This window comes from Oenanthe melanoleuca, chromosome 14 (assembly GCF_029582105.1).
Source record: "Oenanthe melanoleuca isolate GR-GAL-2019-014 chromosome 14, OMel1.0, whole genome shotgun sequence".
In the NCBI taxonomy this organism is placed as follows: Eukaryota; Metazoa; Chordata; class Aves; order Passeriformes; family Muscicapidae; genus Oenanthe; species Oenanthe melanoleuca.
In genome coordinates this window covers 11,014,313-11,042,152 of record NC_079348.1, presented here as the reverse complement: position 1 = coordinate 11,042,152, position 27,840 = coordinate 11,014,313, and the positions used below count along the sequence as shown (strand labels likewise).

The window sequence follows — 27,840 nt, the reverse complement described above, 5'->3', positions numbered from 1 at the left end:
TGCAGTACACCTCATACACCAAAACTTTTGTCTTCTAGCACACTTAATCCCTAGCCAATTCCTGTTTTAATGGGAGTGACTTAGGAGCAGAGCCATCCCTGGTGTAGAATGCTCTTCAAGGACAGACAGTTTAAGGGCTGTGCTGTGTGTACTCATGTCCTCTCCCTGATCTGGTTATTTTACTGCAGGCTGGTTGCTGTATTGGCAGGAAGTTAGCAGGTCAAAGTATCCTGTGCAGGACCAAAGCCAGGTTTGTTTTCAGCCCCAGAGACAACATTTCTTGCTGCTTTATCTTGGGAGCCTCCTCTGACATGTCCTGGCCTTACTATTTCCTAATTATTCTGGTAACTGCAGTCAGTGGATGTGAAAACATTTCCTTAAATCAGACTTAGATGTCACTGCATTCTCCTCTTTAAAGCTGATCCTCTTCAGCAGCAGCTACCCAGGCAGCAGACTGGAAACAGAGTAGTGCACTGAAATTGTTGCATTTATTGTAAAGAAAGCAGGGAGTGATATTCCAACAAGCTGCAGAGTGATAAACCCACCACTACACTGCCAAGGCTTATGGGTCATATAAAACAAAACCAAACCCAAACCCCACTACCATGGTGTAACACAGGTACAGCTAAGGGAAAACAAGCCAGCACAGCAGTTCCTGAGCCCACATCACACCTGGGAACAGAGCAGCTGCTGTGAAAGGCTCAGGGCAGGTCCTGACAGTGAGCACCTCTTGGTGAAGCTCCAAATACACAGCTGAAGCTTCACTGTTCTATACAACTAACAAGAGTTGTGCCTTTTTTTTTTTTTTTTTTTAATTTTTATTTGCAAAGTCAATAAAAATCCACTGTTAGGAACAGAACAGAGAAAAATGCTTCATTTGAAAAAAAAAAAAAAAAAAAAAAACAACAAAACAACGTGGTAGGCAAACAGGAACAAAACCAATTTAGTAGCACTACAACTACATGAAGAGTCTGGGGAAGGGTGGCCCTATCACATCCTACCAAGCAAGTTTGCTGGGGAAACAGATGCAGAATCTACTTCACCAAGCCAGCTGAGCCTGCTGAGTAACACACAGTATTTAATGCACAGGCACCTGGGCAGCACACACCTGCTGTGCAGCAGTGCAGGTGTCCTGCTGCCTGTGGCACAGCTGTATGCAGTCTACAAGGCAAATCTTCAGCTTTATCAAAATCCAGACACAGTCAGAGCCTATGAAGTATCCACTACTCTACATTTTTCTACCACTTACCTTGAAACAAATTTAAATTTGGGATGGAATTTTTTTTAATACTGGCCTATAAAATTTGTTGCTAATCAACCATCAAGGCACCTAAGTAAATTCACAAACAAGCCCAGCTTTACCAGTACAACACAGTTTCCACACCTGTGCAGCCACAGCATTTGCAGTGGTGCACCTGATGGGCACTGGAGCATAACCACGTGATGGAGAATTTCCACCCTGTGGCAGCTGCTCTGTTTGTGAACTTCCTTCCATGAGGAAAACAGCTCAGCAGTGAACACCTCTGTGAGGCCAAGGCATTCAGGCACTGTTATCAGCAGTGAAGGTGCTGCAGCTCTAGAAGGGCAGCCCAAGGGAACACGGGGCTCACACAACACCCAGGGCTCAGAGTTGTGCTTGACCATCACAGAAAAGCTCACCCTGAAACCTCTCCCCCTTCCCCATGGCATTTCCTGGAATCAGTTCACAAGATGAAAACCCAAACCTCCCCTCCTCCACCAAGCACACAAACTAGGTCTCTTTAAATACATTTCTTATAAACACATTACGCTAGATTTTTTTCATTAGCATTTGAATTGCCTATTTTTTTTTTAATTTTTTTTTTTTTTTTTTTTTTTTTTTGTTAACCAGGCCAGCTGTAAAAAAATGGTAATTTCGGCCTGCTTCTGCTTTATTGACAACTCAGTATTTCCTCACACACAACATTCTGCAGCCAGGTCCTGCAGCCAGCTGTGGAGCAGAGCCCAGCAGGCTGCTCCAGGGGACACTCAGGAGCTGATGACGTGCCCTGACCACGTCTCGTGCTTGGTGCCAGGGGCCAGGTGGGTGATGACCACCTCCACTGCCTGCAGCTTCTCGTTCTTGGGAGGGATGGTGCACATCTTGTAGGTGACCTCGTCGCCCGCCACGGGAACGTACTCGCCTTCAATGCTGTGGGGGAAGCTCCAGTTAGCCATGCATCACAGACACACTCCTTCTCTTCTGCAGCTTACTGAAATCTTTATGTAATTGTTAGCTGAGGTGCTCAAAGTACTTCAGGGATTTTATAGAGCCCATCATCCATCAAAGTCTCAGGTTGCAGTGAAATCCCATGAAAATACTATAAACACCAACATCACCCTAAAAAATCAACAACCACGAGAAGTACAAAATAAAACCCAATAAAAGCCACAAAAACCCCCACTCTAATCTGCTTTAGAGAATACTCAGGTGAGCCCAGGCTTGGACTGAGCTGTGCACCAGCACCTCACTTGCAGCAGCACTAGAGGGCAGGGCTGCCAATGGCTGCCACCTACACTGGGGATATGGTGTTTAAACTAAAGACAGTTGATCTCTTTTTGGTTGGTTTCCCCCCCACTTCTCACTTAAGTTTGGGTTTTTTTTCCTTTTTTCTTTTTCTTAAAAGGAATTGTACCACATAGTGGCAAGATTTTACCTTTAGGTTACTCCACCGTAACACAGTTTGTGGAATGAAATAATAAAGGAGCCCTACTGAGATATGGTATCAAATCAAAATTACTTGCTGTGAGAAAAGAGAGTTCTGCTATCCTGATGTGTTAGCCTGCAGAAACACTCAGGAAGATTTCCAGAAGGCTCCTGGAACACTCCTGAGTGATGCTGGGGATGCTGGAAGACCTGCACTGTGCATTTGCTGCTGCAGGTGAGTCCGTGCTTGGAATCAGTGGGAGATGCCCAAAGGGCTTCACCTTCTGTTCAGAACAAGGTGCTGATGAAACAGAGAACTGCAAACAGCCTTCCTCACCTCCAGCCCTGTGCCTGAGACCAGAGCTTTGTAATAAAAATCCCAGCATGTGCCAGTGAGCACTGGCAGAGATTCCTCCCTCCTGCATTGCCGTCAGGATCTGACAGCACAGAAGATGGCACTTCACCTTTCTTTAAAGAAAGAGCCCATGCTCAGCTTCCCCTGGCCTGACAGCCTGGGCTCTACATCTCTCACTGTTGTATTTCTGTGTTTCTCAGCAGATTCTGCATTTGGGAACAAATCAACACTAAAATTCTACTGAATGTCTATTGCTGTGACTTGCTCGTGACCTCCTGTTACACTGGAGGTAAAATTTGGACCCAGGAAAGAAAAATAAAAGTGGTCTAGGCCAGAAGTTTGTAGTGCACCACTGAATTTGGCATTTGCCTTCTCTAACAGCACACTGGGAGAATGCTCACCCCACCCAGGAATTTTACCCCATGTTTCTGATAACAGCAGGGATCTCTGATTTTAGCAGTGCCCTTTATGTCCCCTCTCACTTTGTGACCCATTATTCTTAGGGATTTTCTATTGCAGGAAAGACTGGCAGGACTGATAGGAGGTGGGTACACTGGCCAGTTCTAACCTCACATCAGAGTTTGCTTCTCCTCACAGCTCTGCAAAACTTCCCCAGCTCCATCCCCAGCCCTTTCCCCTTTGAGGGCTCCTGGGTGACTCCTGCCCTGCAAGTGCTGCTCTGGTGAGGCAGGAGCAGGACAGGGACACCAGGCATGTACAAGGGAAGCTAAAAATGACTCCTAAATCAAGACTTCTCCCATGGGAAATTCAGAAGAAAAGTCATTGTTTGCTAACTGATTGTATCAACATGATATTGAAAATGCTTCTGTATCTCAATATGAATCTAAAACCTGCTATGAGGAGTTAAAGGCAGTCCCAAGGCCTGTGGCTTGAAATGCATGTCCTTCAAACTTTATTTCCCTGGAAATGCCTCTGCACCAGAGCTGCCTGTGACTGTGGCAATCAGACCCAGGAGCTGAACCCTTCAGAGCAATGCTTGGGAAAATGGGAGTAAATTGAAGGCAGAAGAAATATTTACAGAAAAATCAAGATAAAGCCTCCTTCATCAGACCTGACAGCCCTTTCCAACCCACACAGGCTGATCTGAGTGACCTTTATTTGCTTCCAAAGCCTCCAGGCCACCCTGTCAGCCCAGCCCAGCATCTCACTGGAAGGCTCTGCTCAGGGTCCCACATCTGACCTTTGTTGTGCTGCCCTCTCCACCTGCTGCCTCCATTTATGCCCCACTTCCCCTGTTCCAACAGGTTTAAGATGCTCTCAGGTGTGAAGGGATTTGCACACTCAACCCTTACTGTCCTTCCAGGAGCAGAAATTACCTTTTCTAGTCCCAAAGGAATCTGCCACCAAAGACCCAGAAGTTTACCCTGACTTTGAAATACCAGGTTTGCAGCAAGGATGTACTGGAACCTGATGAGGAGACATAAAGCCTCAAGAAGAGACACAGGACAGGGTTGAAAGGGTCAAACCACAAGTGAAAATAGGAATGGCACGTTAAAAAAAAAAATGGCATCACCTTTCCTACTGAAACCTCTTGAATCTTGAGGAACCTCAATCCTTTGTTACAAAAATAAATAAAATAAAATAAAATAAAATAAAATAAAATAAAATAAAATAAAATAAAATAAAATAAAATAAAATAAAATAAAATAAAATAAAATAAAATAAAATAAAATAAAATAAAATAAAATAAAATAAAATAATTGATGCTATAGAGCTAAACCCACTAAAACTAAAGCCCCAGGCCCTGCAGGGAGCAGGAACACGTCACCACTGCCACCAAACCCAACGGATGCCCTGCCCAGGAAGGGATCTCAGGTTTGGCTGAAACATTTTTTTTTTTTTTTTAAACAAACAGGAACCTTACATGTTTTTTAAAACCTCCTGTAAAACAGTATAAGCCATGGTTAGCAAAATAAACACTTGAATTCTGCAAAAGTAGGTAAATATGGTGAATGCAAAAGGGAAGTGGAGTTGCAGTCTCCTGAAGCAAATATAACAAAGATTTAAGCTCCTGAAAAATGGAGATAAAGTAGGTACCACTTGAATAGTCAAAATCAAGTAAGAAGTACAGCTTGAGCATTAAAAAAGATGAGTGTTTTGTTAGGGTATGTTTTGTTCAAAATTGAAATATGAATATGTAGCTGGACAGGTTCTGGTAAGATATGTGTTGCAGGTACACTGGTAACAAAGTGATTTTGGTGCTCCAAGAAATAAGCCCCAGTGAATGAATACACACACAGAGAAGATGTCTAACACAGCACACACTGCAGCCAGGGGAGGAGAAGGCAAGGCCAGACTGCAGGACACAGCTGGCACTGGCAGCCACCACACCCCTCAGCCCTGGAGGAGACTGACTGCCTCTGCAGCCCCTGCTCTGACAGGGAAAAAGGAAAACAACAAAAATATTTGTTAACCCACATTTCTCATGCTGAATCATGAGGTTAAATACTCATGCTCCTTCTACTGAGCAGATGAGATTATCCCCAGGATGTGCAGAGCCCTGAGCATACCCAGAGCAGACAGGTGCACTTTTCTCTGCTAGAGAGCATTTCTTGCAGGGCTGAGCATTATGCTGACAGCATCAGATCCTTTCTTGGGTTCATTACTTATCCAAGCTGACACTACAAGTGACTGGAGCTTGTGATAAAACCTCATTCAACCCCAGCATTCATCTGATCCCTACTTTGTTCTTTCCTCACTTGCTGAGGTGGCCCAACCCCACCAAGGCCAGGCCTGCCCTCTGCACAGCTGTGTATAAAGGTTGTGGCCACACAAACCTCTCCAATTCCATTTTCTGCTTTGGCCTTTAAACTTTCCTCCCACAGATCAGATATTCTTTTGTTCCCTGCAGATTTGTGATCACTAGTTATCCTTGGTGCCTAACAAATGTGAGATCATTAGCTCACTGTCCCCATGAAAAGCAAGAGGACAAAGGTCCTGGTCTGCAGAGCTGTGAGTGAACAGTGTCCCCTGGGCAGTGTTTGCCACCAAAAGCTGCTTCTGGGACAGACAGACTTACTCCAGCCCTGCTATCACTACAGGTGATGCTTGGAACAGAAACAAACAACACCCAGACTGTGCAGTGCTTATCCAGAAAGAGCAGCATGGTGGCATCAGGGTGATGAGAGGGTGGCACTGGAGGCAGAGCCCTACACAGAGCTGGGGGGAGATCCAGCAGGAAGCAATTGCCTTCAGCACTGGGCAGGAAACAAACTGGAAAAGTCAGAGAGAGTAAACAGAGTTTACAGAGTTCTTGGAACAGACTCAGCCTACAACAGACATGCTGTGAACAATGAAAGTTACCTGGAAAATTTGGTAGAGGAAGTCAAGTGTGGACCTTTTGATGTTACATATTGATTAGATAATTTTAGACATGCATTTTTTACTTTCACCCTACATATATATGAAATGTTGATCTAGAGGAATGTGGAGGTTTCCACTGCTATTCAAGGTATTGGAGTGCACTTTCAATTCAAAATAATGAATATATACATACCCATGAATCTTAAGACACTTCAACAACTTCAAATTCAAGCTAAAAATAGGAAATGCTTCCCTGATGTTAGAGTGAGACACAATAGAGTGAGTTTTAGATTATCCAGCAACTCCCATTTCCCAGCTCAGAGCCAGTCTGGTATGGTGGAGCATTTTATCCTGCACTATTTTTAGGGAACTGGGAGGTTATTAGGAAATTACCTAAATAAGGAATGTTCTAGTTCTTCCTTCTCACAGCTGCTATTCATATTCCAGGGCTCTAGTTAAACCTCTTGGGACAAAGCCAACATCACGTGGAAACATTTTTGAGCAAGGGTTTCAGTGAATTCCGAGCCTTGCTGGCCACCAGGCTGCCATGGGTGACACCATGGAGCACATCCAGGGGGCAGTGGGCTCTGTGACCTCCTGGGAAAGTTCATTTAACACCTCAACACTTGTCTAAGAAACCTGAGGGTTTTTAGCAGCAAGGTACAACAGAATAATGAACCATTGTGAGTCTCTAATCCAAAGAGCCCTGCCATGCCCTGTGCACCCCACAGCCAAGCCAGCAGTGACCTGATGGAGCTGGCAGCAGCAGGCTGCCCTCCCCACCAGCCTCTCTTGTGCTGGGACAGAGCAATGTGAGAGGCTCAGACACTGCAGAATCCCAGCAGTCAGTATAATATCCAAATCTCTGCCCCAGGACTGCCTGGTCCCTGTGCTGCTGCAATGGAAACTTCCCAGGAGCTGCACTTCTCTCCTGGTTCAGTGGATGCACCATCCTCTGGCCAGCTCACTGAGCCTTGGTGTTTGAACCCCCTGAATATCCAGGGGTAGTTGTGGCTCCACATCTAATTCAAGCCCAGGCAGCACAGCACACCCCATGAGGAGCAGGAGAGCTCCCCAAGGATGCCTGTGTGGGCTCAAAGACAAAGGAGACACCTGTACCTGCAAACAGTCCTGCCACAGTCCCACCCAGGGAGTGCATCTGCAAAGCCCAGCCCAGGCAGCCTCAGCCTGTGCTCCCTGAGCACAGAGAACCCTCCTGGAGCAGCCCCTGCCTGCAGTGCCACTGCCTTGCTCTGACCTAGTACAGCTTGTATCATCACGGGGAAGATTCTGGCAAGACTCACCTACAGCAATGAACCACATGCACCACTGCAAAGTGAGTTTTCTGAGCCAACTAGGGGGTGGAGAACCCTTAGGAAAAAGATTATCCATGTTCTATTCATTTCCAAACCCCTCTCAAGAAAGGGTTGGAATTCTGCTGCCTCTCCTTCCTGCCCCAGACACTTCACCCTGCAGCACAGCATCAGAAAGGGAGCACATCAGGAGGGATGGGTGCTGTCCAAAGCATGTAAGCCATCCAGTATTTTGAAGGCAATCAGGAAGCTGAGATTTGGCTTCCCAGTATCCCCAGAGCAGTTGGTTGCAGTCAGCAGGAACTGTTTTAATGGTAGCTCATGGGAAAGCCAGAGAGGCCAGAGAAGTTCATTCTCTCAGCTCTCAGATCATTTAGAATTATGAGGTAATTTCCAACCCATATTGTTCCACTCCAGCAGAGGAGCAGCACCAGAGAAAAGCCAGGAGATGTGGCATTAATGCTTTGCACCAAACAGTGATCTGGCAGAAAATCAGAGGAAAGGAGCATGAAGGATGATCTCTCCATGGACACAAACAGCTCAGAGGCAGCTCCAGTGCACAGGGACACAGCTGGGTTCTCCCTGCAGGGAGATGCAGCTGACAGAACATCTGCAGCATAGCCAGCAGCTGGAATGCAGCAGCAGGATGGGACATCCCCACCTGGGAGCCCAGCAGAGCCCTGCAGTGCTCAGGGTGCTGAGTTAGACACTGCAGGCATGAGCTGAGACAGTGCACAGGTGAAGCACAGCAGGCTCAGGGTGCCCCTGGGCGCTCAGGGTGTGCCAGTGTCCCTGGGGGAAGCACAGCCTCCTCTCTCCAGAGCCATCATCTCCCATGGTCAGGAGTGCAGCTGAAGGACAGCCTGCAGGCCTCTCTGCAATGCAGCTTTTCCCCTTCAGAGCCAAGTGCTGGCAAACTGCAGAAAACCCACAAGCACTACACGTTTTTTCTCTCTCTCATTAAATATGCTGCTTTTGCAAAATAAAATCTTTTAAAAAACCAAGAGTGTGGTCATTCATCCATCTCTGCTCTCTGGTGTGCCACCTCCTTGCCTTGCCCTTGCAGGCACACAGGCTTCAGGCCAAATCCCAGATAAATGCAAGAGCCTGGAGCACTCCCATCTCCATGTGTGCCCACTCCCAAGTGCACTGGGGAGGCAGGAGGGTGGGTGCAGTGCTCTAAGGCACAACACCTGCCATGGGTTGCCCACCTCCCCAGCCCTCAGCACCCAGCTGGGAAGGGGAGCTGGTGTGGAGCTGTCTGTACAGGGACCCAGCACCAGCACTGCAGGAGCCCTGCTGCTCTCTGGAGCATCCCACAGCTACAGGTGGAGCAGCAAGAGAGAGAGGGAGGCCACCAGAGCCACTGGTGTCAGTGACAGCACCCAGGGAGTGTCTGTGGGGGCTGCTTACTCCTAGCATGGAGCACGAGCCAGGGATGTGGCAAACAGGAGGATAGAGCTCTGTAACATCACCATCAGTTTGGTGATGGTGGGTCATCTTACAGGCTGGTGGAAGTGAAAGCATTAACAGTTGTCATTTTGCTATTAAAAATGTAATTATGGGCTTTTTAAAAATTTCACTCCAGGCAAATGAATTTGCCTTTGCTTCCTGCTTTCCAGAGATGTTATCTGGAATTACTATCTCAGCAACTCCTCTGCCTCCATGCTTGCCAGCTAGGGGTTTATATTCACTACAGGAAGCACATTTTGTGTTTGTTCTAGAGAGGGGTGAAGTATGAATCTGAGAAAAACAAAACCTCATCACCCCAAAGAGCCATGACATTTCCCCAGCACAGCTATTTATCCCAAGCTGGGAGCTGTCTGCAGTAAGCAGGACTCACTTGTACCCAATCAGTTAGAAAGGAGAAGTGGCTCCAAGTGCTATCAAACACCAAAACAAATCATCTCTGCAGCCTTCAGAGCCACTCACTAGAACAAAGCCAGGCAGAGAAAAGCAGCTTTCAGAAGCTGTGCTGCCATCCAGGAGGCAGAGCACAGCTCCTGAGGGGCACAGGGGCACTGCAGGGATAACCCAGCACAGGACAGGCTGCAGAGCAGGACCAGTGCTGCTGGGGGATGAGCTGGCAGGAGCCAGCAGTGTGTCCTGGGGGCAGGAGCACCAGTGGGACCCTGGGGTGCGTGGGCAGAGCGTGGCCAGCAGGTCAGGGAGGTGACCCTGCCCCCTGCTCAGCCCTAGTGAGGCACATCTGCAGTGTGTGCCCAGCTCTGGCTCCTCAGGACAGGAGCAAGGAGCTCCCAGAGAGGGCCCAGCATTGGCCCCAGAGATGGGGAGGGGTCTGCAGCATCTCTTCTGAGGAGAAACTGCAGGAGCTGGGCCCGTTTAGTCTGGAGAAGACTGGGAGGGGATCTCGTTAGATTTAATCATCTCAAAGGCAGTTGCCAGGAGGATGGTGCCAGACTCTCAACAGGACAAGGAGCAATGGCCATAAACTAAAGCACAAGAGGTTCCACTCCATCATGAGGAAGAAATTCTTTATGTTGGAGGTGACTGGAACAGGCTGCCCAGGGAGGGGGTGAACTGTCCCTCTCTGGAGCCATCCCAAACCCACCTGGCTGCATTCCTGTCAAACCTGCTCCAGCTGACCCTGCCTTGGCAAGGCATTGGACTAGGTGATCTCCAGAGGTTCCTTCCAACCCTAACAATTCTCTCATCCCATATTTCTACCCACATCTCACAAGTCCAACACAGTAGAGCAGCTTTGTTGCAGGTTCCACTCATAAAACATGCCTACATGGCCACGTTCGTGCAGAGATACTCAGAAAATTTTGCAGGCATCAAGTGAAGCTTTTGAATGCCACATATATTTGACTTTATTTTTGGGCTAATGCTCACTTAAGAAAGGAAATGCCACCCTAAGTGTTGTTATTATCTTATAAAATATAAAGAAGCTCACAGGAAACAAACATCCCATCCTATGGAAGACATTTTCACTAAGGTGTAACCTCACAGCTCCTCAAAGCATAGGGAAGAAAATAATTTAATTCCTCAAATTAAAGGTTTATGTTGAAAATCATAATAATCTGCAAGATAGGCAGCTGGTCCTAATGCTTAAAACCCTCACTAATCATCACAGCTTAGTGATGAGCACAGGGGAGCAGTCTATCTTGGCGAATCCAGACTGGCACAACCATTTTATCCAAGTTCCTGAAATCCCAGCTTTTGGGAAGAATTCAGGAGAAACAATCCACTTTCATTTCATTAGTAGATGCCTCTACCACACTGAGACAGTGAACAGACTAACATTTCTCTCACATTCAGATTTAACTGAATAAATAGGTGGAAAAGAAACACTTGATAAGCATAAGGAGGATCTCAAAACTCCCACTGTGCAAAGCAGAGTCACTGGAGTCCCCTGAGCCACAGGCAGGTTACAGAATGCTGCCACAAAAAGCAATTCCAGTTAATAAAGAGCAATCTATCAAATTGACTGTGAAATAAACTGAAATGAAAGGCATTACTAATTTGTCCTTCCAGTGTTGCCTTGCATCAGAATTAAGGCAGTGATACCATCACCCTCCAGCACTAAAAGCTGTTTCCAACAACTCAAATATACTCTGAGTAATTAAAGAACACAATGTGCTGAAACCTTCAGTACTCAATAATAGCACTTTTCACTAACAGGTTGAGGCAGAAACATCAGCTATTTTTGAACTGAAGCTCTGAGACAGTACCTACATGTGAAACATTCAAAAGAGTGGCCCATTCCTGGCACTACAGAAAAGCTGTTGGCTTCAAGAGAGCAGAATTGACCTAGAGAAGCTGTAAAAACACAAAACACTTCAGTCTTACACAATCCACATGAACTAACCTTGCTAAGATGTTTCTGAAAGGGCAAGGAAAAGAGTCTTTGAGCACATGGTTTCTACAAGGAGGGCATGGTTTGCCTGCTGTGCAGGGGAGGGGAAGGGAAGGTCCATGCTGAAATCCAAGCCAGGCAAACAGCAGGAAGGGCTCAGAGCCAGGAAGAGATCCAGGGAGCCAGTGGATCCTCAGCACTGGAATTGCTGACCATGGCTTGGGAAAAGCCTCTGCCAGGAAGGCACAGGAGCCTCCCAGCAGTGGATGGGACAGGGGATCCCTCCAGCCTGCTCCTGCTGCACTGCAGGGAGAGCACAGCATTCTGCAGCAGGGCACATGGACTGAGTGAGCTCTCTTTGAGCTCTGCTGTGACTGGTGTGAGCTCTGTTTGAGCTCTGCTGTGAGCACAGATGTGAGCACAGATGTGAGCACAGGTGTGAGCTCTGTTTGAGCTCTGCTGTGACTGGTGTGAGCTCTGTTTGAGCTCTGCTGTGAGCACAGATGTGAGCACAGGTGTGAGCTCTGTTTGAGCTCTGCTGTGAGTACAGATGTGAGCACAGATGTGAGCACAGATGTGAGCTCTGTTTGAGCTCTGCTGTGACTGGTGTGAGCTCTGTTTGAGCTCTGCTGTGAGCACAGGTGTGAGCACAGATGTGAGCTCTGTTTGAGCTCTGCTGTGAGCACAGGTGTGAGCACAGGTGTGAGCACAGGTGTGAGCTCTGTTTGAGCTCTGCTGTGACTGGTGTGAGCTCTGTTTGAGCTCTGCTGTGAGCACAGGTGTGAGCACAGGTGTGAGCACAGGTGTGAGCTCTGTTTGAGCTCTGCTGTGAGCACAGGTGTGAGCACAGATGTGAGCACAGGTGTGAGCTCTGTTTGAGCTCTGCTGTGACTGGTGTGAGCTCTGTTTGAGCTCTGCTGTGAGCACAGATGTGAGCACAGATGTGAGCACAGGTGTGAGCTCTGTTTGAGCTCTGCTGTGAGCACCACTGAAATGACACAGCTGAGAACAGAGCCAGGCTGCTCCCTGGGCTGTGAGCTGTGAGCTGGAGTCAGGCTGAGGGCTGTGTCTGAGGGGCCAGAGCCCCCACCCTGCCCACAGAGCAGCTCTGCCCCTCAGCCTCACCTGCTCAGGCTTCCCCAGACAAGGGCAGAGTGAGAGCAGGGCTGGGCAGGGCTGGGGGCGCAGAGAACCTCCTGTGCCAGCAGCACAAACACATGAAAACACCTCCAGGTGTGGCTGGCCATCAGCTTTTCCAGCTGGTGCTTGGGAAGGAGGCAGTGGGTGTGGGAAGGGAGGGCAGCACAGAACACTGAGGGCAGGGTAACTCAAATATAGCTGAAATGTTGATGGCTCCCAGCCAGAGCAGCTTGGGAGCAGCTGGGATCAATCCACCAACAGCACAGCCCACGAGAGGGGACTCCTGTCACAGAGCCACCAAAAATCACAGCACACAGTTATTTTGGTAATCTCATTTGGGACTTCAGCACAGGAGACATATGGGAGTGTTAAACAGGGAAACAGAAAAACCATCACTGGAGTTTCTGCTGACTGCAGGGGAATTGAGGGCAGGAGCACCTTGTGCACACAGAATCACTCCTGGGTTTGGGCCAAGACAGAAAGATGTGTTGGGCCATAGGATAGGAACCTGAAAGAGCAGTTCACATTTTGTGCAGACAAACAAAACAGCAAACCCAGCCAAAAAGTAATCTCCAGTGTTTTACAAGGAATAATTTCACATAACTGAAGAAAATTTTAGTGAACTAATTGGAAGAGAAAATGTACTGGGGAAAAAAACAGGACCGAAAATAGACAGTTCTTTAAAAGGAATTCATTAGAAAGCTGAAAATTCATGTTTCTGCAAGAAGGCTGTTGTAACTAAACCCCTGCTGATCAGTAACTGTATAGGTCAGACTAGATGTTCACAGTTAAATTTTTTTAATTGTGACATAGGAAATGCTATTTTAAAGTTATTCAGGAAATGAGAAATAGTGCATTTGCATTAGACAAAAGAGAAAGGAGATATTAAATGACATTTCCTTGGGTTGAACACAAGTCAGACCACTGAGCCTGTCTGCACCCATGAGCCCTATAAACCTTTGGGTTGTCAGTGCCCATGGTGCAGTAACATTCCAGAAACCTGGAGGAAAGCCAAGTGCTCCTTCTCCAAGGACATGCTGCACACACAACCAGGAAAGACAGCTGGGGCAATGAGAGTAGGTTTGGTAAGGCTTTTGTTGACTTACCACTGGATAACCACTCTGAACAACAAATAAGGATTATACAGCTTCAATACTGGGAACAATAGGTGAAATAAAACTGCTGATAGGTCTAGAAGAGAATAAACATTGAGCAGACTTAACACACACACCCTCAGAGACCAACACCCCAAACGCTGGTCAACATCTCAACCTAGGAACAAATACTGAAATGTCCCATTAAACCCTGCAGATTAGCCAAGCCATAAACAGCAAGGGCAGGGCAGGCATGGGCTGTGCTGGGATTCCTGGGCAGGGCCTGTCCAGGGGATGTGCTGCTCTGCAGCCAAACCAGGAGCCAGGGATGCAGCCCTGGCTAGGAACACCAGGCTGGGGCTGCTCCAAACACTGACACTGCAGAGGATGCTGAGGCCACAGCAGGCAAGCAGCTCTGCAAAGATGGGGATACAGGGCTAATGTGATTATGGGATGTTCAGGAAGAGAAACAGAGCAGAACTGGAGGAGTTTGTATCTCCTTACACTGAAAGCGTGTGTACAGTGTATAGTCTAAAAATTATACTTAAATTCTTCAGTCTCTTTTCTAAGTATGCTGCAAAGACTGGCTTAGACTGGAGAAAAGTTCTCAGCAAGAGACTTAAAAAGCTTTATCTGCTTAGTTTATCAAAAGGTAAATTCAGAGGGGGTGGTTCTCAGTGTGTTCAGGACAAAAAGGGCTAATGAACCCTTTAACAGAGAAAGATTTAACTATAAACTGCTCACAACCTAAGCTAGATAAATTCAAGGAAGTAATAAAGTGTGACTTTTCTCAACAGTAAAGGCAATTAACCTTTAGTTTAATAATGGTACAAGCAGTGCAAAGTAAAAGTAATGAATTTTCAGTGTTATAAATCTTTACATCGAAACTAGACACAGCGTGGAATATTTGCTTCAGGTGAATGCAAGTTTCTGGGTCTGAGCAAAACTCATAGATTATTCTAAGAGATTTAAGAATCATCTTCTAGTTTCTTAACTTTACATATTTATAATAACACAGGAAGAGAACTGCATAATCCAATGCTGCCAGTAACATCTGCACAACCCCTTGGCTGGAGTAAGGGTGACAGTTTATAAACCGGGTGTGTGACACATGAGGGGAGGAGGCAAAGCAGAGCTGCAGCCCCTGGGCTGACAGACAGAACTCACTCAGAGATGTGCACGAAGATGTCGGGCCCCCCGTCGGCGGGGCTGATGAAGCCGTGGCCCTTGGAGCGGCAGAAGCACTTGCAGACCCCTCTGTAGACCGGACCCTCGGACGCCCGCACCGTGCTGGGGACAGGGACAGGGCTGGGCTGGGCTGGGCTGGGCACCAGGGACAGGGACAGGGACAGGGACAGGGACAGGGCTGGGCTGGGCACCAGGCACACACAGCAAGGGCACAGGGACAGGGACAGGGACAGGGACAGGGACAGGGACAGGGACAGGGACAGGGACAGGGCTGGGCTGGGCACCAGGCACACACAGCAATGGCACAGGGACAGGGCTGGGCTGGGCACCAGGCACACACAGCAAGGGCACAGGGACAGGGACAGGGACAGGGACAGGGACAGGGACAGGGCTGGGCTGGGCACCAGGCACACACAGCAAGGGCACAGGGGCCAGGCACTCCCTGCCAGCCAGCACACTGCTCTGCTGCAGCTTCTCTGCACTCCCTTCACACACTGCCCTGCATTGTCACACACTGCTCTGCACTGTCACACACTGCCCTGCACTGTCACACACTGCCCTGCACTCCCTGTCACACACTGCTCTGCACTCCCTGTCACACACTGCCCTGCATTGTCACACACTGCTCTGCACTGTCACACACTGCTCTGCACTGTCACACACTGCCCTGCACTGTCACACACTGCCCTGCACTGTCACACACTGCCCTGCACTGTCACACACTGCTCTGCACTGTCACACACTGCTCTGCACTCCCTGTCACACACTGCCCTGCACTGTCACACACTGCCCTGCACTCCCTGTCACACACTGCCCTGCACTGTCACACCCTGCTCTGCACTGTCACACCCTGCCCTGCACTGTCACACACTGCTCTGCACTGTCACACACTGCTCTGCACTGTCACACACTGCCCTGCACTGTCACACACTGCTCTGCACTCCCTGTCACACACTGCCCTGCATTGTCACACACTGCTCTGCACTGTCACACACTGCTCTGCACTGTCACACACTGCCCTGCAGTGTCACACCCTGCCCTGCACTGTCACACACTGCCCTGCACTGTCACACACTGCTCTGCACTGTCACACACTGCTCTGCACTGTCACACACTGCCCTGCACTGTCACACACTGCTCTGCACTCCCTGTCACACACTGCCCTGCACTCCCTGTCACACACTGCCCTGCACTGTCACACACTGCCCTGCAGTGTCACACCCTGCCCTGCACTGTCACACCCTGCCCTGCACTGTCACACACTGCTCTGCACTGTCACACACTGCTCTGCACTGTCACACACTGCCCTGCACTCCCTTCACACACTGCTCTTGCTCTGCCTGGCACCTTTGGAAGGGACACAGAGGTGCAGGTGATGTTTGCTAGCACAGTGATGCATCAGTTGCCAGCTTGAATTACAGAATCAGGTTGGGAGAGACCTTCAAGGTCATCAAGTCCAATCCATGCCCTAACACCTCAAATAAACCATGGCACCCAATGCCACATCTAGTCTTTTCCTAAACACATCCAGAGATGGTGACTCCACCACCACCCTGGGCAGACCATTCCAGTACTTTGTCACTCTTTCAGTGAAAAACTTTTCCCGAATATCCAACCTGTATCTCCCCTGGTGCAGCTTGATATGTGTCCTCAGGTTCTGTCAGTGCTGCCTGGAGAAAGGGACCAACCCCACCTGAGCACAGCCACTTTTCAGGGAGCTGTAGAGAGTGATAAGGTCAATTCAGCTGCTCCATCACTCAGCCAAATCTTCCTCCAGACACCACACTAAATGTAAGAATATCCTACCTTTGATGAGTCTGGGAGTACCAGTGTGCACCTGTGTTGTGCTTTCACAGATTTCACAGAAAGTGTGGAGTCCAGCTGCAGTGCCTAACAGCAAGACTCATGTCTGAACTCCCCCTCCACTGCCATGGGAGCTGCATCTTAAAATTTGCAGAACCACCCTTAGGGTGACATCAAAACAACCAACTTGTCCTGAAAACTGTGTGGTTAAATCCTTTTCTCTACCAAATACACTGAGTACAACTTCCAGGGATCCAAATTCACTCAAACATTTCCATTAATGAAAACCAACTGGTTTAGACATATTATGGGGTTTAGTCTGAGCATTGCTAGATCAGAACCTTCTCCATGCCAGGAATATCCAGTAGGCTCCATGTTAGAAGAGGATTTTGGTGCAATTCTTCAAACACAAAGACCATTGGTTACATATATCATGGCAACTTGGACATCACTGTCCCAAATGTTTAAATTTTACTGAAGTCTAAATAAAATCTTTTTTTTTTTTTTTAATGGTAACAGCTTTGTTCCTTAAATCAAACTAACAATAAAGAAATGCACTTGAAAGTGCTAAAGAAAGAATCTTCATTAAATCACTTCATTTCCAGCTCTATAAAGCTGTCAACACACCTGACCCCAAAAGTGCTTGTTACACAGAAAAGCACTCACTGTCCTAAACAGGCTATTAAAGTTCAATTGCATCTTTCAAAGAGATAAGGCACTGTGGGGGATGAGGCCCCCCACTTCCAGGGAACCAAAATTAAACAATAACATTGAATAATAAGCCACTGCCTGTCACATTCATCTCTTTATACAACTGCTCACCTGGAGCTCCTCTTGTTTAAAGAGGACACACACACACAAAAAATTCAGAGCTATTTTGGTTTTCAGGACAAACAAATACAGCAAGATTCCTACACTAATTAATGATTAAAGAACTATGGAAGCCAAATAACAAATTCTTTCTTTTTGTAAGAACCAAACTAAGATTAACAGCTGAAAAGATTTACAAAGAGTTCATTATTAACACAGCACTGAAACAAGCTAGCTTGGACTTGCTTTGCAAGGGCAACCTCAATTATTAAGTCAATTATATTCCTTTTTAGCAATCTGCTTCCATCAGGAAGCTCAGGGCATTTGAAGGCTTTTGGAACTGACAACATACAAACTTTTCTTCTGCTCCTCATCTTTTTTGCCTCATTTTGAATTCAGAATTAATAATATGAAGCATCAGTGAGACTGTTGTTATTTAAATCCACATGAATAACTCTGGAAGAGAAGAGCAGGATAACACAGCAAGAACCAAAAGGGGAAAGGCACAGCAAGCAGAGCAAGTGGCCCAAACCAGGCTGGTGTGGGGCTGGGATCTTACTGCATTCATCCAGCACTGCCAGACCTGCCTCATCCAGAAATAAAAGGCTGGGGCAGAAGCTTCACATTATTCACTCTGAGGTGAACAAAGAAACCCCCATTGCCTTCCTCAGGCCTCCCTCACTGGGAAATCTCTGCAGTGGCCAAACCTGGCCACACCAGCCTCTGCTGCTGCTCTGGGGGGGAGTTCCCTTTGCACAGGGCTCACAGCACCACGGGGCCCAGGAGAGCCCAGGGAAAGCCAGCTCTGCTCTAAGATCTCTGCCTCAAATAACTACAGAAAGCAGCAAATATTACCTTATTTCATGGAAAACCTGATAGAGAAAACCTTAAAGAAAGAGATCATGGGTCACACCCTGATAACCAGCACGTTCTTTAGCAAGTCTGTTTGAGCAATCTTAAAATGAAGGTATGAAAGCTGAATAAGAAAAGGAAACAAGGAAACACTTTCCTCTGAAAAGTGATGAATTATCCCTAAAATGTAACCCTGATGAGGTTAGCACAGGTGTCAGGAGTTAAAAACCTAAAAGTTCCAGTGAGGTCTGGCCCAGTGCTTCAGGGGCAGTGAGAAGAGAGACCATGCCAAAAAAAAAAAAAAAAAAAAAAAAAAAGCTGGATCTGAAAAGGAAGCACCAACAGGAACTGGTCCTGGAGCCACAACCCCACGTCGGAAGTGAAGCAAAGTCTCAGACAAGGAACTCTGAAAAATCTTGGTGTGTTCTCCTCTCTCTGTAAAACTCTTCTGTTAAAGAGCCAAGAGACTCTGAACACCCTTTGTTAAAGCAGAGCACTGAAAAAACCACAGGACATCTGGACTGAAAGTCTAAAGGCATCAGAACTTCTTGGAGAGAAGTAACACACCAAAGCATCTTCAGATTCAAGCATCCCTGCACCCCAGAGCTCCCTTGGCTGTGCTGTGGCTGTGCCCACGCCCATGGCAGCAGGATCCCCAGCACTCAGCAACCTCAGCACTCACACTCACTCAGGATCCCCAGCACTCACTCAGGATCCCCAGCACTCAGCAACTTCAGCACTCACACTCACTCAGGATCCCCAACACTCACTCAGGATGCCCAACACTCACTCAGGATGCCCAGCACCCACTGATACTCACTCAGAATGCCCAGCACCCACTCAGGATCCCCAACACTCACTCAGGATCCCCAGCACTCAGCAACTTCAGCACTCACTGATAGATACTCACTCAGGATGCCCCAGCACTCAGCAACCTCAGTACCCACTGATACTCATTCAGGATCCCCAGCCTCTGGAGGCCCAGCACTCACTCAGGATGCCCAGCACTCACTCAGGATGCCCAGCACTCACTCAGAATGCCCAGCACCCACTGATACTCACTCAGGATGCCCAGCACCCTCTGATACTCACTCAGGATGTCCAGCACCCACTCAGGATGTCCAGCACCCACTCAGGATGTCCAGCACTCACACTCACTCAGGACCCCCAGCTCTCACCCAGGACCCCCATCACCCCCCAGGACCCCCTCTCCCCCCAGGCCCCCATCACCCCCCGGACCCCCTCTCCCCCCAGGCCCCCATCACCCCCCAGGCCCCCCTCACCCCCCAGGCCCCTCTCCCCCGGACCCCCTCTCCCCTGTCCCCGCCCTCACGCCGAGAAGGTCCTGGTGCGGCGGGTGGGCAGCGGGCTGGGGATCAGGCAGCCCCGCATGGGCGAGGGGGAGCGCTCCCGCCGGCGGCTCTCGGGCAGGTGCAGCGAGCTGGGCGAGGCGGGGCACTGCGAGGAGGAGGAGGAGGAGGGCTCAGAAGACATCCCCGAGGCCTGAGAGGAGCCTGGAGGGAGGAAGAGATGAGATTTAGCCCAAACGGGAATTGCCATAAGCCACCGGTACTGGCGGCGCTGATTTGGTAAGGGCGTGAATCACTTCCTGCACAGACACACGGACACGCTCCCAGCACGGCTCCTGCTCTGTCACTGAGCCCGTGGTTTGTACAGTTTATTTGTTGTTCAATGTCACACTCGTGTCAGCTGTACCAGGAAGCTCGGCTGCAAACAGATTACTCCACAACTAGTGTATCTGCTCGCTCCTGTCTCGCTCACAGCTGAGCCCAGCTCTCGGTCGTGGTGTGCCCCAGACTGATGGGCTGTGACCACAGGCAGCACAGAGGAGCTCCTGTGCCTGCTCACAAACACACAATACAAGAAAGAAGCCCTTGAAGAAGAAATGCTGAGATGAAGCTGCACCTCCACTGCTGCAGGGTGGTTTTGTTGTGTGATCACCACAATAACTCTGCTGCTGCTCACTTACTAACACAGCTCTGTCAGCTCACCACACCTTCAGAGCACTGTGAGAAGAGTCAGAGGAGTGCTCCTTAATTCCCTCCAGGCTGAGCCAGCTGATTACTGTGCCTGGGGCAGGAGCACAGCCCAAGCTGGGGTTCAGTGGCACCTGGGGAGGTGACCCCTCCTGCCTGGGGACATCTGGCAGAGCCAGCAATGCCCTTTGCAGGTCTGAGCCTGCCACAGCCTCACAGCTAGGAGGCCAATAGTCCACATCATCTCCACTCAGACCCCCAGCAGCCTCAGGTTTGCTCTTGTTCAGGTCCTGCAGCAGAGGAGTGAAAAGATCCCTTCCCAGCACACCAACAGCAGTACATCTTATTACACCAGCAGAGCTCCCAGAATCCATGCAAAGAGCAGGATCAGAAACAGCAGCACTCTACACACACAAGTACATGGCTTAGAGCAGCAGTGGTGGAAATAAGACAAAATAATCAGCACTGCTCTGATATCACTATGCAAGTCCCCAACCACACTGAAAGGGGAATGATGTGCAAAAATAACCAATAACCCACTACAGTCTTAAGAAGACTAAAAATATCTGATTATCTGGATGAGTTAGCAAAAAATGTGGCGATCTGAGCCAAGAGAATATCATGAAGGCAAGAAAAGCTGCCTTTAAGACCAATAGTTTAATTGAACTGAAATCTCTCATATCAGTTATACACCCTTCTCTTGACACCCACACTCCCCAGCCCATGAATTATGGAGTGGATCCTTCACATGACATTTGAGAGATGCAGCCTTCTTGTCAATGACAAATCCATATTATTTCTTCCTGAAAATAAAGACTAAAATTAAAAAGGCTTCTTAAGAATGAAGTCACCAGGGAACAAAGGCTTTTGTCTTTAATTGCTCAGGGTGCTCAGAAGATAGAAGTGAATAGTCAGTCATACACCCTCCTCTACCAGCTTGAGCTTTCCTCACTGTTCTCAAGAACAGCTCAGCTGAGAACAAAACCCCAGCTTTAGGGATGGCATTTCAAATATGGATGGTATCTGTCACCCATGAGCTAATGCCCTGCCCAGTGTCACAGCACAGTGCCCAGCTCAGACCAAGATGATAACAGCAAAGGGCTGGATTTTCCAAACTTCCTCCTTCTCAAAACAGACCTGCTGTACTGGCTGGTACAGAGGAAGCCTCAATTTGCTAAAGACCTCTCCTTTGGACAGCTTGCTTTCAAGGAATGTGTTTGACACAGCAGAACCATAGCCCTAGTAAGTCACAGGAAAAATCAGAGCAAACAATTAAAACCTCATTCTGATAACTCAGCACACACAGGCTGGCTGGCCCCTGCACAAGTGAAAATGCAGCTTTCAGAATCACATGCTTTCTCTCCTCATCTAAATATAAACCACTTGTCAGGTGACAACAAAATGCAGAGTATTCACCCATTTACTGCAATACAACCACAGAGTGCTTCCTGTCCCCCTCCTCCAAGGCTAGGGGGGCAGGAGAATTTTCCCTCCTTTCTTTAAAACACAGATGAACCACAAAAATATTTACAAATAAAAAAGACTAAATTGAGTCTTGAGTCACATGCTATTGTTCCCATTTATGTTATTTTAGTGCCCTCTGCTCTGTAAACACAAAACAGTGATGTAGAACATTCAGTACCATTTCACAAATACCCTTTTTGTTCTCTGCCCACGGCAAAGGCAGGTGAATAGCCTCAGCTCTCATCACTTCTAGTGCACGAGCCCCACACTGTGCTCAGAGCTGGGTGAGAGCTGGCCCAAAAACACAGCTGGCACAAACACACAGCTGGCCTAAAAACACAGCTGGATGAGAGCTGGCCCAAGCACACAGCTGGCACAAACACACATCTGGGTGAGAGCTGGCCCAAACACACAGCTGGGTGAGAGCTGGCCCAAAAACACAGCTGGCCTAAAAACACAGCTGGATGAGAGCTGGCCCAAACACACAGCTGGGTGAGAGCTGGCCCAAAAACACAGCTGGATGAGAGCTGGCCCAAGCACACATCTGGGTGAGAGCTGGCACAAGCACACAGCTGGGTGAGAGCTGGCACAAAAACACAGCTGGCCTAAAAACACAGCTGGGAGAGAGCTGGCCCAAGCACACAGCTGGCTGAGAGCTGGCCCAAGCACACAGCTGGCTGAGAGCTGGCCCAAACATGGAGCTGGCCCAAAAACACAGCTGGCCCAAACACACAGCTGGGAGAGAGCTGGCACAAAAACACAGCTGGCCTAAAAACACAGCTGGGAGAGAGCTGGCCCAAGCACACAGCTGGCTGAGAGCTGGCCCAAACATGGAGCTGGCCCAAGCACACAGCTGGAGGCAGCCAGCACAGCCACACCTGACTTCACTCCCACCACAGCACAGCACAGGGGATGCACACCAGGGGATGCTGTACCCAGTCTCAGTATCAGTACTGTACCCAGTCTGTATGGGTGCTATGTTGCATCGCTGACTCATCCCTCTGCCTCTTGGTCTTCTCTGACAATTGTAAAAATCAGCCCCAGTGAGAAGGATTGGAGCCTGGAGGACCAAGTTTTACCATGTGTGTGCAGCAGGATGTCAGCAGCTCCTGCCTCCCACCACCCTCAGCAGATCAGCTCATCTGGATCTTTACAAAGACAAAGGTGCAGCTTGGCTACTTCAGTTCATGCTGGTGTGGCCACTCCTTGACGTTGTTCAGGCAGGGATTAGCTCATTTCCCTTGGCAGCCCTCCTGACACTCTCCCCAGTGTAGCTGGAGGCACTCAGAGGCTGGGCAGTGTTGACACAGGAAGCTTCAGCAAAAACTCAAAACAAAACCAAACCCACACCCTGGCCCTCCCAGTCACCTCCTCACAAAGGCTTTGTCTTCCCAAGGCAGCTACCAGCAGTCTCCAGAGATGTTTTTCAGATGTTATGCTGGTTCTAACTGATTCCCTGTAAATCAAGAATCACCCCCAGGACCTGGATGCTGCTACCAGCCCTTCCTCAGCACCCACAGATTCCTTCCTCTTTCTTTGACTCTGTGACTAGCTGAACAAACCCACTCTCCTCCATCTCCCAACACACTTCCATTAGGTTTTCATTTGTCCCTCCAGCCCAGCCTCCTCTCTCTTGGCCATGGCAAGGGCAGCATCCCTGGGTACCAACCCCAGCCAGGAGCATGCATGCATCCATCCATCCATCCATCCATACCCCAGCACTGCACAGCAGCACTGCAGAAAGCCAGCAGTGTGAGATCCCAGCCAGGCCAGAGAGCAGCACAGCACAGACAGGATCTCTGTGCTGCCTGAGCCAGCAAAACATGTGCCTGAGGGGATTTACAGAATGGATGCAGCATGACATCACCTGGTGACATTTGCAGGCTCTTCAGGAAACTCCAGCCACGTGCCACATTACCCTGAAATCTCCCCATATTTCAACATGCATCATTTATCTTTCTCCAATGTGATTTTTATTTTTAAATATTTATGTTTAGGAATGCACTGAACTGGAATATAAATAAAATTAATTATAGTAGCATCATGGCAACAATAGATTAATTTAACATTTCAAGGCAAAACTATATTATTTTTTTACCATACCTGTTTTAGAAAAAATTAGCCAATGTGTGCAGTAAGAGACCCCAAAATATCATCTGTAACAAATGACTTACAAAGCACCTGTAACAAGTGAACTACAAAGAGCACAATACATGCAGGAGAAATTTCTGAAATTCTCCATGAAAAATAACTTTAAAAGCTATTGAAGTGATAAGGTTGGGGGTATATAAATGCCATCATAATTTCTCTATATATCTATACATGCTATTTCTCTTTAAGTCTGCCCCATACCTCTAGGAACACCCTAAAAATAGCAGGCTTGGGGAAGTTATCCTTTCTGATGAGCACAACACTATCACAGAAATCTTGTCTGGCTTTTAATTAATGTAAATGCCTGGGTATGGCAGGGTGACAGACTCCCTGAAATCTCTCCATCTATGAATGGTTTCTCTTTCACATCACAGACTGCAACACCTCCAGAGAGCAGGCACAGAGCTCGTCCCCAGGGAATGCTGCTCTGCACCCTTCAGGGCTCCAGCATGGAGAAAATTCTCCCTCTGGCCTCCTTAGTCTGGAAATGACCCTGTCTGGAGGAGCTGCTCTCAGGTGGTACCACAGTGGTCCATGGGCAGGACAGCACTGGCAACGTTTGCCTGGAAAATGAGGATTTTCTCAAAGACAGAACAAAGCTCCCCAAGAGCAGCTGCTTTCAGATGCAGCTTCTGCAAGTTCTCTTTCCTTCCAATCTCTAAAAGGAATCTGAAAAGCATGTCTAAAAGACATCTGAAAATCTGTTTGTTTTCTAGGCTTTTCCTGGATTTAGAAACAACACCATAATCTCCTCTTACTTTTTTTTTTTTTAATTTTCACTTTCAAATATCCTGGCTTCCAAATTTATTCTGTGCAGCTGCATTTCTTTCCTTCTCTAAGGAAGCTGTGCAGACAAACCCCTCAGCTTCACCTGCTCTTCTGCTGACACCTGGAAAACCTCTTCTCAGCAGGAAAATCCACAGCCCCTTGCTCCCATCTGCTGAGAGTGAAGGCACCAGGACTCCCTGCCCAGGTAGAAGTGGGGGCTAAGGGTGTCCCAGCTCCCTCTCTGAGGTGCCTGAGCACCTGCCACAGCACTGCCCCTGCCTGGAGCCCTTCCCAGAGCCCTTTCTGGCACAGCAGGAGCCCAGCAGGGTGAGATCCCAGCACTGCCCTGCACAATGGAGAGCAGCACTTACAAAACACAGTTATGAAACTGAGAGCTTCCCCTTGCAGCTCAGGCTGCGTGACTAACTCCCCACAATTAACACTGCTCTCTCAATTAGCAGCTCAGAGGAGTTGCAACATGTGTGTGACATGTCACAGAGGATTGTGGTGTAAGCATGGGGCTCTTGGAGGCTGCAGGGCAGTGCCCACACACTGCAGGGGTTTGTCTGTTAATGGAGACCAAGCATTGCCCAACCGTGTCCAGTTAAAGCCTAATTGCAAGGTAAACAAAATTCCTATAGCTTGTTTCAGTATACAAATTAATTTGGATTGAAACAGGGTTTAGTTTACAAACAGCAGCAGCAATTTCCATCAATCTCAGCACTGAGCACTTTGTCCCCAAATGCTCCTGCAGTGAGCAGTGTCTGTGTCTGAAGGAATTGCTGCCTGGGCAGCACGAGCCCACCCTGCACAGCAGAGACCACTGAGAGGGAATTCAGTCATCAGCAACCTATACAGCACTTTGATAGAGATGAGGACTTCCTGCAGTCCCTTATTTTCCACTGTTCATGAGAGCTGATAGGTGCACTTGAATAACAACAACAAAAAAAGTTTAGGTGAAGGAACTGAGTGGTTAGTCAGGTTAAATACTTGTTTCAACTAGTTTAGGATTATACTGAAGGACATATGGTGATACCTGTGGCTCATTTTATCAAAAACAGAGAGGAATCTGGATCCTCTGTCATGGAAATCCAGTATTTGCCATGATTGATGAGTCACAAACCTGCTCCTCCAGACTGCCTGGGGCAGAGCTAGCCAGGTCCCCCACAGGTGAGGAGGCTGGAACCAGGTGTGCTGCCAGCTGCCATGGGGACAGCAGGCACTGGGCTTGCTCAGAGTGACAATCACATGGGAAGGACCAGGTGCCCTCCTGCCTCTTGTGAAAAAGTGCTCCAGTGGGAGCAGAACACTCCAGCACAGTGGTAACTTCCTCAGGACAGGCTGGGAATGGCAGGGAGCTGTCCCAAAACCAGCACACCTTCCCTCACACTCTCACAGAAGTCCAAGCCTTCAATTTGCCCATAAAACCTCACTTACCCAACTCCTTTTGTTTAAAAACAGATTGCAAGAGGTGGAAAACTCTCTGAGTTTCTCTGAAACTGCAAGCCTGGACAAGCAGTGACGGGTTCCAGACCAGCACCCTGCTCTGGGAGCTCTTCCCAAGCAAGGATGAAGATGATGGTTGAGGATGATGGTGGTAATTGGGTGCAAGTGTTGCTGTGCACCTGCAGTGTTGGCTGATGTGACCAGGTGGAAAAGGGGGTTCTCACCTGGGCAGGACACAACACCTGCCACCAACCAGGCAGGTGGATGGGCTGTCACACCCATCCCTGTGCAGCACATCCAGGGGCACAGAGCCAGCCCCAGCCTGGCCTGAGATGCCCAGCATCCTGCCTTGCTTTTGGTCTGCCAGCTGCTTTCTGTGTGAGCTGCCAGCCCCAGCCCTGGCTGCTCCTGTGGCAGCAGGGACACTGTGGATGATTCAGAATCCCTTTCAGGGCCTCCCTGGAAAATCATCCCTTAGATAAGAAATTGCTTCCTTAGGGTGACTCATGCTAGAAATATCTCACCCTCTCTGTAGCCCCCTGCATTATCTTTTAGTGCTCTAATTGGTCCTTTTTTCCTTCAAGTAATTGGTCACTTTCATGTAAAACCTTTAAGTAGTTGGATAGGTTTTCAATCTTTAATATTATTGGTCCGTTTTCTAAGGCACCCAACCCTATAAAAACCCCTTTGATACTCTATATATTCAGACTGCTTCTGGACTCCTTCGTGGACAGAAATAAAGTTGCCTGCAGAATTTCTGTGCAGCTTTCCCAGATCTCTTCTCTTAGCTGGCTGAGAAGGTGCTGCAAGCAGAAGATGGTTTCACAAAAGAGCTGACAGCCTAAGTTTTAGGCATTGCTTGCAACTAAGCACCTGAAGTGGCTGAAGTCTGCCTGAAGCAGCCAGGAGAAGCTGTTCCATCTGGAATGTTTTATCTGGGCTTCTTGGGCAGCCTGGGGCAAAACTCAAGCCCCAGGAACAGGACACCATGGCCCTGCACTGCCCAGCTGCTCCCAAAGCCACTGCCAGCCACCCCTGCAGTGCCAGAGCCCCAGCAGAGACACAGACACCAGCTCCCAAAGCCCAGCTCCAACCCAGGTGTCAATCCAGTCCAACCCAACCCAATCCAATCCAATCCAACCCAATCCAACCCAACCCAATCCAATCCAACCCAATCCAATCCAACCCAACCCAATCCAATCCAACCCAACCCAATCCAACCCAATCCAATCCAACCCAACCCAATCCAACCCAACCCAATCCAATCCAACCCAATCCAATCCAACCCAACCCAATCCAATCCAACCCAATCCAATCCAACCCAATCCAATCCAACCCAACCCAATCCAACCCAATCCAATCCAACCCAACCCAATCCAACCCAACCCAATCCAACCCAACCCAATCCAGTCCAATCCAATCCAACCCAACCCAATCCAACCCAACCCAACCCAATCCAACCCAATCCAGTCCAATCCAATCCAACCCAACCCAATCCAACCCAATCCAGTCCAATCCAATCCAGTCCAATCCAATCCAACCCAACCCAATCCAATCCAATCCAATCCAGTCCAATCCAATCCAACCCAACCCAATCCAGTCCAATCCAATCCAACCCAATCCAACCCAATCCAACCCAATCCAGTCCAA

At 48.5% G+C, this 27,840-nt stretch overlaps 1 protein-coding gene across 3 annotated transcripts in view; it reads right to left on the bottom strand.

Moving 5' to 3' along the window:
- Window positions 1-466: 466 nt before the first annotated feature.
- The window catches only part of CARHSP1 (calcium regulated heat stable protein 1), a 39,369-nt gene continuing 11,995 nt past the window's right edge, over window positions 467-27,840 (bottom strand). For 2 of the 3 annotated variants that reach the window (XM_056503703.1, XM_056503704.1), the window contains exons 2-4: window positions 19,698-19,878; window positions 14,879-15,001; window positions 467-2,170 (exon numbers count right to left, since the gene is read on the bottom strand). In XM_056503703.1, the coding sequence (XP_056359678.1) occupies window positions 2,008-2,170; window positions 14,879-15,001; window positions 19,698-19,858 (447 nt within the window). In that variant the 5' untranslated portion in view covers window positions 19,859-19,878 and the 3' untranslated portion in view covers window positions 467-2,007. Of the gene's footprint in view, window positions 2,171-14,878; window positions 15,002-19,697; window positions 19,883-27,840 lie in introns of all 3 variants that reach the window. The other variant, XM_056503705.1, reaches the window with a different exon arrangement.